At 44.0% G+C, this 13,243-nt stretch overlaps 4 protein-coding genes across 4 annotated transcripts; 3 read left to right on the forward strand and 1 right to left on the reverse strand.

Moving 5' to 3' along the window:
- Window positions 1–73: 73 nt before the first annotated feature.
- Window positions 74–3,232, reverse strand: FA14DRAFT_174902 (kinase-like protein; the record flags this gene model as incomplete). Its single annotated transcript, XM_025500562.1, has 1 exon — window positions 74–3,232. One exon carries the CDS (start codon window positions 3,230–3,232, stop codon window positions 74–76), a length of 3,159 nt encoding a protein of 1,052 aa, XP_025352356.1.
- A 1,749-nt stretch (window positions 3,233–4,981) lies between these two features.
- Window positions 4,982–6,829, forward strand: FA14DRAFT_84492 (kinase-like protein). Its single transcript, XM_025502977.1, has 2 exons — window positions 4,982–5,513; window positions 5,739–6,829. Exons 1-2 carry the CDS (start codon window positions 5,477–5,479, stop codon window positions 6,785–6,787), a joined length of 1,086 nt encoding a protein of 361 aa, XP_025352357.1. The 5' UTR covers window positions 4,982–5,476; the 3' UTR covers window positions 6,788–6,829.
- Window positions 6,830–10,054: 3,225 nt separating this feature from the next.
- Window positions 10,055–11,909, forward strand: FA14DRAFT_165762 (uncharacterized protein; the record flags this gene model as incomplete). Its single annotated transcript, XM_025499978.1, has 2 exons — window positions 10,055–10,116; window positions 10,478–11,909. 2 exons carry the CDS (start codon window positions 10,055–10,057, stop codon window positions 11,907–11,909), a joined length of 1,494 nt encoding a protein of 497 aa, XP_025352358.1.
- Window positions 11,910–12,311: 402 nt separating this feature from the next.
- Window positions 12,312–13,112, forward strand: FA14DRAFT_111471 (uncharacterized protein; the record flags this gene model as incomplete). The annotated part of the gene is made up of 1 exon (XM_025495944.1): window positions 12,312–13,112. A coding segment is annotated over one exon (801 nt), but the record flags the coding sequence as incomplete, so codon positions are not given.
- Between the last annotated feature and the right edge of the window lie 131 nt (window positions 13,113–13,243).

Consider the following 13,243-nt stretch of genomic DNA (forward strand, 5'->3'; position numbering starts at 1 on the left):
TTTGTACACTTCATTATATGTGCATTATCGAATCGGGGAGGGTCGTTAAAATTTTTTGCTTCCCTATCATGCGTCAGCCAAACTTCTTATTCCGACGGAAGAATGCTGACCATGATCTTTGCCTTCTTGTGCTATGTGAATCACTTCGATCACCATGATGATCTGTAAGGGGTGCTGTATGCGGCAAACTTTGTGCAGGATCATGCTGCAAAAAGCTTCCTTGTTGATCTGCCATGGTCACAGCCGATCGCACAGGAGGTGAAATTTGATCGGTTTTTCTTGAATCAGGTAAGTGCAAACGTAAGGATTGAGGTACACTACTGTTCCTTTGACGTTGCTTTTTGGTATTTTGTGGCTGCTGTTGTTGTAAAGAGCTGAAATTTTGCATTCCACTTTGTGCCGAATCACCGGTAAAGTATTGAGATGTGGGCGAAGGTCTGTTCTCAAACATAGAATTGGAAATGCTACCTTGCGTACGATGACTTGAACGTGATTGCTTCTTCCCGAACAAACCACCTTGATCTGATCCGCCACGTAAAGAAGCATGACTTTGTGTTGTACGCAAAATTGCACTGCCCAGATTTAAACCTAAAGCACTTCCAGATCCTTTATGAAGTTCCGAGTTGTCCAACTGTTCCACACCTTCCATTTGAGAAAATGATTCAGATTGTCCTGCATCGCTTGCATAGAATGGCCTTGCTGTTTGTTCGCCGCCTTGTATCGGTACTCTAGGGTCGCCCATAGCTGAATTACGTGGCTGCAATCTCATCGAAGATGCCATACGTGAGAAGATCGAGGTTCGACTTACTTTTCCCTTCAAAGTTTGCCTTCCCGGTCGATGATCTGCCATAAGGTTTCCGTTTGATTGAACACTTGACAAAGATTCAGTGCGTTCCCTTCCTTGACTTGGGCTGCGCGAATCATCCCTGTATTGTTGTGGGCTACCTGGGAATTTGTTCATGCTGCTTTGTTGCTTTGGTGTTACAGGTAACAATGTTTCCATCAAAGGAGTAGTCATATGCGTTTGCACTGATGGACTAACGGAAATCGCATCTTCCGCTCTTCTTGCCACATTCGCCATTTCCGTACTGAATGATGATCTTCTTGAGCTTGAACCCTTTGTTTCATGCATAAGAGCTGTAGGTCGATGATATGCTGTCATATTACGGCCATCCGGATGTAGAGGTGAGAAACTGCGTTGTGGTGCACCAGGTGAAGCGAGAGGGGAAGATGCCAGTGGACCATTTGACTGACGTGAGCCGCTGTTGGTTTGATCTTGAATGATTGCAATACGAGCATTGACAGGCTGACTTGGCAAAGACAGATTTACTTCCGATGCGTTCATACGTACATCACCGATCAAAGATGACTTGGACGTCATGAATGATGTTGATGGCGTGACATCGATATTGTGCGGCTCATCTGGCATAGACAATTGTACGCTTGAAGCTGAAGTGACGGATCGAGCAATCGATTGTGCACGAGAAGGAGCTCTGGAAGGCAAGTCCATATCGATCTCGCTCATATACTCAACATTGCTACCTGTATGTGCATCAAGGTATTCCAGAACCATAGCAGCGGATGGTCTCGAGTCTAAATGATAGAAAGCTGCTTGTAGCATGTGGATAAAAGGTGCCGAAAGACAATCAGCATAAGCTGGAAGTGCAACACCTCTCTCCACAACGCTCATGATACGCAATCCGTAAAGTCGTGCCCATTGATGGAATCGCGGTAGGCTGTCATTTGAAGAATGCAGAGGCCATAATGGTTGCAAAGCATCTACGTCTGTCTCGAATGAGAAGTCAAATGCACATACGGTGCTAGAAGATGGTCTAGACGCCGGCTCGATTGTTCGCAGTGTCAACGATAGCAAAGAGCAACCCCATGACCAGACATCAGCTTTGATACCCCAACCTCTCTTGAAATCGCGATGAGCCACAGAAAGCAATGCCGTACTTGGGTGACGAGGGAGTCTGTTCTTGTTTGTCACATAATCATCCAAGACATTGCGGGCCATGCCATCCGAAGAGAGATATCTACCTGCTTGTAGCAATACTTCCGGCGCCATGAAATGAGGTGAACCAGTCAAAGAACCCAGTCCTTCACATAGAATGTCTTCTGGTCTTTGCATCTCAATTTGCCCATTTTGTACTGCTTGATCAAGTTCTTCTACAGCTGTTGTCCTCTCCTTGGCGAGATTGTGCAATCGAACCCATCTTCTAGAGGCACCCAGATCAATCAATTTCACCGCTCCTGATCTTGCATCTCTCATAAAGTTACTCGGTTTCAAATCTCCATGAACGATCGCATGACTATGAAGGAATTTCAAACCTGCAATTGCATCTTTGGCTGTATTTTCAACCTTTTCGACTGACCAAACTTGTTTGCTTTTTGACCAACCACGAGAAGTAAGTTCAGCGTCCAAATCAACCAATCTCTCGAATACCAACAATCTTGGAATTGGTGGACCACTGCTAGATTCATCACTATCATCATCTCCACGCGAACCAGACATCGGTATATCGGCCAACAATCTAACACAATGAGATTTGTGTGCTTTGATATCTTCCATCGCTTGACACATTTGCAAATATCGTAACAAACGTGCTTCTCCTCTAACGATTCTTGTATGTTCACCAATAGGATTTCCTGCTGCGATTTCTTGAGCAGCAATTTTTGCTTCTGTACGACCGATTCCCGTCTTTGGTAATTCATCATAAGAACCAGAAGTAGGTGTTCGACAAACTTTCACCACGACTACAGCAGGTGCTTTATTTCGATGATGTTTTGTAATCGTTGCTCCACAAGGTGGCGAAGGCGGTACAGATCCACCTCGAACGGCGCTTGCTTTAATGTTGTTTGCTGAAACTGATCTTGTCAAATCCATCTTTGTGTCAGAAGCTGAAAGTAAATTTGACCTTCTCTTTGACATATCTGAATTGCCTGTCAAATCGCAATCTGCGCTACTGACAGTCGTTTCCAATACGCTAGTAGGAGGAGTGAAACTGTCGTCACGTACATATCTGTACGCCGTCCCAAATCCACCTTTTCCAATCACTGCACTGGTTGCATCGTTTGAATCTCCTTTACGTAAGTATCTTTGATAGAAGCTATCCCTACATGCATCACCTCGAACAGCAAAGTGCAAAGTGAGAGGAGGAAGTGGTAGCTTGAGCGAATCTGTTGGCGGCTGTGGTGTATTGTTCACCGGCGCAGCTTGAGAGGATGGCATATTGAGTCGCCACGAGACTTTGCGTTCTGATTTGCTTGATTGATTAGCTTTCTTGGCCGTTGATGAGATGAGTAGAGTTGATGGAATCGATGTTGGATGCAGCTTGAATTACGGTTTTGTGGTGAAAGTGAAAAAAAAAGATTTTCTTGATTACCTTTCTGATTGATGAATTTGTTGGCCGGGAGCAAAGAAGTGCTTTAAATGGTAAATTGGGTCAGATTTCTCGATTGTCTGAGATTGGATACGGGTAGTGCAAAAAAGAAGTTGACTTTATTTTGGTGTCATGAAAAGAAGCTGGGTTGAAATGCAATGTGCTGGCACTGTAAACGTATGTTATGGTGTGTGTGTGTGTATCACTGGAAATCCCAATTGAACCTTCCTCTCCGTTGTGTGCTCTCCCTCTCTCGCGTTTGCTGCTGCTCTTTGAATGAATGTTGAAATGAGGCGTGAGGAAAGGGCGCAGTACCTATAAATACGATTCAAAAGAAAGCGGCGGTCAAAATCACTCCATCGAACGGCGCCGTTTATAGGTGGTGTGCATATATGTAAAAAGGAAGGAAGAGGGTTTTAATGCTGTTTGTGTTTTTGGGCACAAAAATAAAACCAAAAGGGAAACTTGAAATGAAATTTGCGTAACCTCCGTTCCTGTTCAGTAAACTTCAAAGTACAATTTTATGCCAAATGTACACATTCATCAACCAATATTTGATAGGAGATCTTTGGGTAGGCGTACATTGAAGACACACCCTATCAAAACTCCAATTCTGTTCTCCTTTTTCTTGGTGCCCCTCTAGCGAAAGGAGTGCGTTGGCGTCAAGGAGGAGCAATAAAGTTATCCTTGTACGTTTATATGAAACGGCGATTTGTCTTTCTTTCTTGGCTTAAGGAAGGTCTCGATGATGAAAAAGGAAAATTACGCCCAATCTCCTTTGACTTTGATAGTGACTTGTTCAAATGCCGCTTTTATTGCGCGGAAGCCACAAAAACTAAACACAGCCAACGATCGCCAAGCTTGAACGGATGTAGAGTTGCCGATGATGAAAAAAGAGAAGGGTTGCCAAAGATGATGGTTAAAGGATAAAAGAAGACGGAGTTTATTGAACTTTATTCTGTTTGATGAGCGTTTTGATAGACATTCTTTGACATAAAAGAAACGAAGGTCCGGCAATCTTCATCTTTTGGGTAACAAATCAACATTCACGCCACTGATTATTGCATGCAAGCAGATCATGCATCAATGCGCAATGCATTGCCTTTAAAGTTGGAATAAATCAACCTGTCATCAAGAAGAAAAACAAGGCGATAATAGATAAAAAAGCAAAAACAAAAGAAGCCTTTCGTTCCTCTTCTTGTACGAGCGTAGAATGTTTACATGGGTCTTGCCGGCAAATAGGTGGGGGGAATGCACACATATCAAGTCTTCGGAGAATATTTCATACTTTATCATGAAGTTCGGACCCCTTTGCTCTTTTTTGTTTGACTGCTTTCACTCTGTTCATTTCACTTTAGTGAGAACAGATCGCCCTTCTAGTGCAATTCTTTCCAATTTGTTACTGTGTCCGTACCACCTTTCTCGTCCTGCATTACAGAGGTCATTGCTCAAATTGTAAAGTTGAATGAATGCATTGAAGGACGTGTTATGAGAAACGATCTGAGCGTTCAAAGGTGAAGCGTGAGAACACTCAATGAGTGTGATACAGTGAGTATTCAGTATATGATTCTATCATTACCCTTTTCTGATATCTGCGGCCATAGAACCGTGAAAGTACCGCATCCCGTCCGATCTGCGAAGTCAAGCACGGTATCGCCTAGTCAGTACTGCGGTGGGGGACCACGCGGGAATCCTGGGTGCTGCAGTTCTATACTTTTTTTACCTTTTTTGGTTCTGACAGGTATCGAATCGCTTTTAGCGCGTTACCTTACTGTACCTTATTGTTGCCCAGCTGATAAGTGTAAGAACGGAATCAAGAAGCAGTAACATCTTTCTTTTGGAGGAATTATCACCATGCTAGAACAACTACCCTCTCAGTGAACAGCGAGAAAGTGGATGACTCTCGATGTTTGTATATGAATCTCGGTACCGAATGAATTCTTTGGAAAATTAAAGCGGCTTTCGTTTTTTAACTGCGCCGGCACATCTTACCGACGGTTGCGTATAATATTAGTGAGCTGCATACACTAGGAGTCTTCCGAATCCTAACAACAACCAGATAGGGAGGACGAGATGAAGTCAATAAGTCAATTATGGACGAAGAGGTAGCATCACAGCATGATAGCGCAAGTAAGTCTGATCGGATACCCTCCAAGAGGAGTAGATGGGAGCAAGATGATGATAGAGTGGAAGATGAACAAAGGAGAATCGAAGAAAAAGCGAGAGCAGCAGCAAAAGCAGCAAGGAAGAAGCTGAAAGAAGAGAAAAGCAGGCCCATCCCTCCTTCAGCATCATCCATAAGCAGTGCATCGCGATCACCTCGTCTAACACAATGTCCTGTTCCATCGCGGGAAGAGTATCCATCATTGCAAGGATGTAGGTCTGTCAGTTGCTATGAACGATTGAATCAAATCGAAGAAGGTTCATATGGGGTCGTCTTTCGCGCTCGTGACCGATTGACCGGCGAAATTGTTGCATTGAAAAAGCTCAAGATGGATCAAGAGAAGAATGGGTTCCCAATCACAAGCTTACGCGAAATACGTACTCTGATGGAAGCTAGACATGAGAACGTTGTTAGAGTACGTGAGATCGTGGTGGGAGATACTTTGACTCAAATTTTTATTGTGATGGATTTTATCGAACATGATCTCAAGACCTTATTACAAACGCAAACGATGCCTTTTTTAGCATCTGAGATTAAGACGCTCTTACATCAACTTTTGAGTGCAACAGCATTGTTACACAGAAATTGGATCATTCATCGAGATTTAAAGACATCAAATCTTCTTATGAACAATCGAGGTCAGATCAAATTAGCCGATTTCGGATTAGCAAGAATGTATGGAGACCCGCCCATGGATGAAGAAGAGATGACGCAGTTAGTGGTCACATTGTGGTATCGAGCACCTGAGCTTTTATTGGGCACAAAGAGATACGACACTGCGATTGATATTTGGTCTGTTGGCTGTATATTTGCCGAGTTGATCAACAAAGAGCCTCTATTTTGCGGTAAGAACGAAACAGATCAAATCATGAAGATCTTCAAACTTTTAGGTCAACCAAACGAAGATGTTTGGCCTGGATTTTCCAAATTACCCAACGCAAAAACCGTCTTGGGAAGTTCACATTCCATTGCACAACCTTTCAGCAAACTTCGACAAACGTTCAAATACAGTACGGAAAATTGCATTGATTTATTACAAAAGATGTTGACTTATGATCCCGAAAAACGAATCACTGCCGAACAAGCATTACAGCATCCCTACTTCTTCGAATCGCCACCACCTGCTCATCCGGACACATTTGGAAGCTTTCCTTCTGTCGCTGCTGGTGAACGAAAGCGCAATCTTTCACCCGATGCGCCCCATGAAAGACTAGCAGAGTATCTGGACGCCCGTAGATAGGGACGAGAAGAAATAGAGGAATCATCTTATCATTGAATAATTGTATACGTACAGAATTGCATCATCATTGTATCAATAGAAAATCATCTTTTGCCTTCTCTCATTTTGCGCTTACGACCGATGATACTGCCCACGACTGAGCCTTTCTTTGGTGCTGCTTTCTCTGAAGTCTCCGTTGACGCTGCTTTTGCACGCTGACTACGATCTCCGTAACCACTGTCAGTTGTTGTTGGGATGACAAATGGTTGCTTAGATACGCCTTTCTTGGTCTTTTGATTCCATGTGGATGGCTTACGTGGTTTCTTGCTCGCTCTTTCCTCTCCACGACCTCCAGCAGAGCTACTGGCATCATCGCCGCGAGATCGTTTGCCCAATCGTGTACGTGCGTTTTCACCATTTTCGTTGCGTGAACGACGATCACGTCCTGATTTGACTTTATCACGATTTCTGTCACTTCTCCTTTTGACTGTGACAACGTTCTCAACAGAGAATTCAACGACAAGCAAACCACCACGGGTACCTTCTTCTTCTACGTCCACTTGACCTGCTTCTAATTGCGCTTTCTTCTTTTCGATTCTGCGCTTTCGTGCCACAAATTCATCGTCCTTCTTTGCTGGTTTGGAAGAAGATTCTTGTTCTTTTTCCATCTTTGTTAACATCTCTCCCAATTCTTCCGCATACCATGTAAGCATTTGTTTCCGCAAGCTTCCGTTTGCATTTGCGAATCTGACAACCTTTAATGCATCAGCAAAAGTAACCATTTCAATGAAACCATATCCATGACTTCTTCCGATACCTGTGGTTGCATCCAAACGATCTTTAGCACGAATGACCTTGCTTTGTGCAACAACGAAACCACCCTTGTTTGTCATTCTTCGTCTTTGCAATGCACTCTTACGCTTCAGCTTGAGTTGTTGCTTTTTGGATGCTGATGCTTTCGATTCTTCATCTTCTTCCTCAACTTCTGTACGCTGTTCACGCGCATCTGCAGCATCGTCGATGCGTTGCATCTCCTTTGCTAAACGACGTGATTCTTGGATCTCTTCGGATGAGAGATCTTCCCTTTCACCGGCTTCTACCTGCTCGTCGAATCGCTTGACGGCATGTTCCGCCAAACGTTTCAACACTTTATCGGTTACAAACAAAGGCAATTGACGAACACTCAAACGAGTCTTGCTAATAAACAAGCTTGGATTTTTGATGAGTTGCGTCTTACGCATTTGGAAGTTGGACAATCTTTTGTCAATTTCCACTTCGCTCAGCTTTGTCGCCAATGGAGTTCCTGGCATTGGCACACCTTCTCTCATCAAGTAAGTATTACGCTTGTCACTTTTCTCGCGGGCTGCTTGAGATGCATTCGCTAAAGAATTCGCCTCTGTTCTTTCAACTGCTTCCACGATGGACAAGACACGGCCGTGCAACGACAATTGAGATGTCAAAGGTGCAGAAGGATCGGCCGTCAAAATAGATGGAGCCGAGAAAGGGTTGGCCTTCTTTGCAGCTTTTGCTGCATTAGAAGACGTTCCAGCTTCTTGTTCGACCAAATGAGCTTGTTGCAATGCTTTCTCTGCGCTCTCTTTCTGCCAGAAACAGACGAATGCTGTACCTTTGGGACGCTTTGTTGCATTGTCCATGGTTAGTTTAGCATATCGTAAAGGACCGAAGCCGCGGAAAAGATTTCGCAACTCTTCTTCTGTTGCTTGGTACGGAATGTTGCGGATGAAAAGAGTGGTGCCTTCCTCTGGTTTTGGTAGAGATGGCTTTTCCTTCTCTTCTTCTTCATTGCTGTCAATCTCAACCGGTTCAGAAGCACTTTCTTCCTCCTTTTCCTCATCATCTTCGTCCAATGCTTCAGCATCGGTATCGCCAGCTTCGCTTTCGTCCTTCTTTTGTTCCCACTCTTTCTTACTTAGTGCCCAATCGACGGCTACCTGTCTTGCAGGTTGTGCTTTTTCCATGACGACTTCAAGAGCTTTTTTAGCCGCATCTCTTCCAGCTTTACCTTTTGCTGCTTTCACTTGTGCCTTTTCTGCTGCTCCATGACCGATCTCTGTTCCATTGAGACCTTTGATGGCATTAAGTGCATCACTGCGTGAGACATGCCAGACAAAAGCAAATCCTCGTCCACGGCCTTGCTTTTCTGTAGATGAGGTGTCGATGTCCATTTTCGATTCAGCTTCCTTCTCTTCAGTTTCATCCGCGGTCTTGTCGGCCTCTTCAGCCATCTCCTCGTCATCTGCTTCTACTGCATTGTCTTCCTCCGTCTTTGCTGGTGCCTTGTTCTGTGCTACTTTTTGAGGTACATCAATACTATAAATCGGTCCAAAAGGCAAAAAGATGGCACGGAGATCCCTATCGGTAACGTCGAACGGCAAATTACGTACGATCAAACGACTACCACGATTAACGTCCGGTTTGAGATCATGATCTCGTACAAGGCCTTTACTTAATCGTACCTTTTCTTGTTCTTCTTCAACTTTTTTACGCATTGCATCCCGCTTTGCTTTGGTTTCTGGACGCATATGTGCTTCCAATCTTGCTGCACCATCTGCACGCTTCTTTAAGACGACACTCACTTGTGCACCTTTGAATGTGTGAGCATGAAGCTTTGTAACAGCAGTCATGGCATGATTTGGTGTCCGATAAATCACATGAGCGACATCATTGCTGACCTCAGAAGCGACGATCGAAGAAGGTGCAGGATAGATGACATTTTCCACATCTCCGATCTTACGTGCACGTTTGTAGATCGATTTGTTATCTGCAGCAGGTTTGCATGTTGCCAAACCAGTCATGATGATCGTTCGCACTGCATCAGCATCACGTTCATTTCCATTGCTTGCTCTTTCCTTCGTTGGAGGTGCAGATGAGCTCGCCAGGTTGGTATTATCAGCAATTTGCTCGCCTTCACCTGCTCCCATTCCAAAACGACCAGTTGCCCATTCGATTCTCATCTTTCTCTTTCCATCCAAGCTATGCCCTTGCATTTGTTCAAAAGCACGTTTTGCATCTTCATGAATGGCAAATGTAACATATCCCACACCTTTTGATTTTCCCGTTTCTTTTTCCGTGACTACGAAAGCTCTACGAAGTGGTCCTATATCGGAGAATAATGTTGTCAAATCTGTTGATGTTGCAGTGAAGGGTAATGAGCTGACGAATAAAGTTGTTTGAACATGTGGACCGGTGTTCTTCTTTTTCCTCTGCGGTGGTTTGGATGAAGATTGTTCTTGCAATGTAGAATCTTCTCCGATATCTTCCATTGCAATGTCTGCCAAAGAGTCATCATTCTCTGCTTTTGAGGCAGATGCCGAGCCACGATCATCAAAGTATCGTTTCGGAGGCATCTTTTGGTACCTTTTTGCTCTAATTGGGTGAAGGTGATCACTTGAGAGAAGGCAGAATACCTTACAATATATGCCCTTGCGAATTTTATTCCTATTTTTGCTTTAATTATCTTTTTTTACACAAAAAATTTCTAAACGCGTTCGGGATTCGGCGAAGTGATGGAGTGCTAACAAAGAGAGTCCGGGGGGCAGAATCGCTTCATGCACTAATAGAGCCAGCGTTTGAGAAGAACCGAGCTGCAATTAACAATCATCCCTAATCACACCATTCTGGGATGATGAGTGCCAGCAGCTCTACAGCGAGACAACTGTGGCGATCAAGCCTTCCAGTGCAATGCTCTAGATCGTTCAAGCAGAGATGCCATAATGCAAGCTCAGTAAGAGGGTATAGCAGCTCTTCTTCCACAAATGCATCTCCATCGAACGCATCGAGAAAAGCAAGTCGTGCTGGATGGGCATTTGCTGGATCAGCATTATTGATAGCAGGACTGATGTCTACTCGTTTCATTCCAGATCAAAAGCTATCATGTGAAGCAAAATCATCACCTCCAGAGCTCCAGAGCTTACCAGATATATCCAAACTGGATCCTGCGGTGATTGAAGACCCAAACGTATCAATGCGGAAACGTATGGAAACGTACGTTAAGCTATTACAACGTAGAATTGTTGACACTCTTGGTAAAGAAGAACCAAAAGCAAAGTTCTTCGTGGACACTTGGTTACGTAAAGAAGGAGGAGAAGGTATCTCATGTGTGGTGCAAGATGGAGAAACGTTTGAAAAAGCAGGAGTGAATATCAGTATCGTACATGGCTTCTTACCACCCCGAGCCATCGAACAAATGTCTGCAGATCATTCTGGCCTGATAGATACGATCGGATACAAATTGGGATCTAAGTCAGGAGAAAAGGCTGATGTAAAAGGTTTACCATTCTTTGCAACTGGTCTAAGTCTTGTGATTCATCCACGTAATCCATTCGCTCCAACAGTGCATTTCAATTATCGCTACTTCGAGCTTGCACATCCACCCAAACTTCAAGATGGCTCACCCAATCCAAAGTATGATCCCGCCAATCCTGACAAGCCAGCTGTTTGGTGGTTCGGAGGAGGTACAGATCTAACGCCGATTTATCTATTCGATAGTGATGTGACCCATTTCCACAATACGCTCAAACAAACCGCAGATGCTCACGATCGTCACTTTTATCCGGTTTGGAAAGCATGGTGTGATACGTACTTTTTGATCCCACACAGAAATGAATCGCGAGGAGTTGGTGGTATTTTCTTTGATGATCTCAATACAACAGCCAACACACCTCAACCCGTGGAATTGTCTCATGGTAATGCAAAGAATCCCGATTCATTACCGCAACAGACTGAGCTACCACATACGCGGGATTCTTTGTTTGCAGCCGTTCGTGCATTAGGAGATGCATTCTTGCCTGCCTATTTACCAATCTTACAAGTACGTAAAAGGATGCCATTCACAGCAGAGGATGAAGAATGGCAAGCGATAAGGAGAGGACGTTATGTAGAGTTCAATTTGGTGTATGATCGTGGTACCAAATTTGGATTACAAACGCCTGGAGCGAGAATCGAAAGCATTTTGATGAGCTTGCCATTGAAGGCAAGATGGATTTACGGTCATCCTGTCAGTGGAATGCAAAAACCAGAAGAGGGCAAAACGGAAGAATGGCAAGCGGAAGGCAAGAAAGAAGCCGAACAAGCTCGATTGATGGAGGTTTTACGATCACCCAAAGAATGGGCCACAAATTAATACCTTTTGACTAATCACTAATTGATCATTATCACTCTTGAACACTTAATAAACAAGTCTAATCAGAGCGACCAAAGCGAGGCGAGTAGTGATTGTGATATGTGCTGTGAGCAGAAGTAAGGTCTACCGACTGACGAGTAACATGAGTGAGCTGGAAAGAAAAGCTCTTCATCTTCGATCCCTTGTACTAGAGAATGGCCACACGAGCATTCTCCTCCCACTTTAATTGGACTCGGCGCCTTTTTCTTTCCACATTGAGAAAAGCGTCGAGGCACTTTAGCGCGTACTTGAGAAGAAGTGAGAAGAAGAAAGGGATCATTGGTTGACCCCATCCTCCATGTCATCGCATCAATGTCTGGTCAATCATCAAGGGTGGTGCATTGGCCTACAGGTATTGCAGGCTGGAATACAGCATTGACGGGGTTCGCCAAATCACATAACCCTAAAAGTCAGTTACCTAAAGGCGTACATCTACGTTCCGATTCACACACATTGGCAATCTATGATGGATATCCAAAAGCAAAATTTCACTTTTTGGTCTTACCAAGAATACCGTTCACCTTGGACCAAGTGAATAACAATCTAGCAGGGACACAATCGTCATCTTCTTCGCCTGCATCAAAACCAGCACTTAGGTTGGCAGGTGGGAAGTTGGCTTTAGGAAGTTCTTCAAAAGGACAAACCGTTCCTGCTTCACATCTTCACAGTTTGAGCACCTTGCTTGCAAGTCCATATGCATGGGAAGTGTTGGAGAAAATGCGAAAACAATGCGAGTCAGTCGTACAGCTGATCAAAGAAGAGATGCGACATTTTCCTTTACCCGACCAACTTCGTACTGATGCCTCGAACGATGAAACTTGTCAAGTAGAATGGGGTGTTCGGGTAGGCTTTCATGCCGTTCCAAGTATGGACACTGTTCATTTGCACGTCATCAGTGATGATCTGGTCGCGGATAGATTGAAGCATAAGAAGCACTATCAATCTTTTCATCCAACACATGGATTCTGGCTAGATTTAGATACGATTCAAGAACTTGTTCGACAAGGAAAGAAGAGCTTGCCGCATTCTAAAGATCACTATGAATCTCTGCTCAGAGCACCCCTGGTCTCTTTTCGTGACAATAAAACATATCCTAATATGCCTAAAATGAAAGATCATCTCGAACAAGCATGGATAGAGGACTTGAAGAAGAAACGAGAGAAGGTCAGCCCTAACCGCAGATTAGCCGGGACAAAACATGAACTCGATCAGGAAAGCGAGTGACTGACATGAGTCTCTTATTCTTGATAATATCATGGACTGTATTTGTATGCGCTAACATTATATCCACAATT

The sequence above is a fragment of the Meira miltonrushii genome, assembly GCF_003144205.1.
Source record: "Meira miltonrushii strain MCA 3882 unplaced genomic scaffold FA14scaffold_5, whole genome shotgun sequence".
Taxonomy (NCBI): domain Eukaryota; kingdom Fungi; phylum Basidiomycota; class Exobasidiomycetes; order Exobasidiales; family Brachybasidiaceae; genus Meira; species Meira miltonrushii.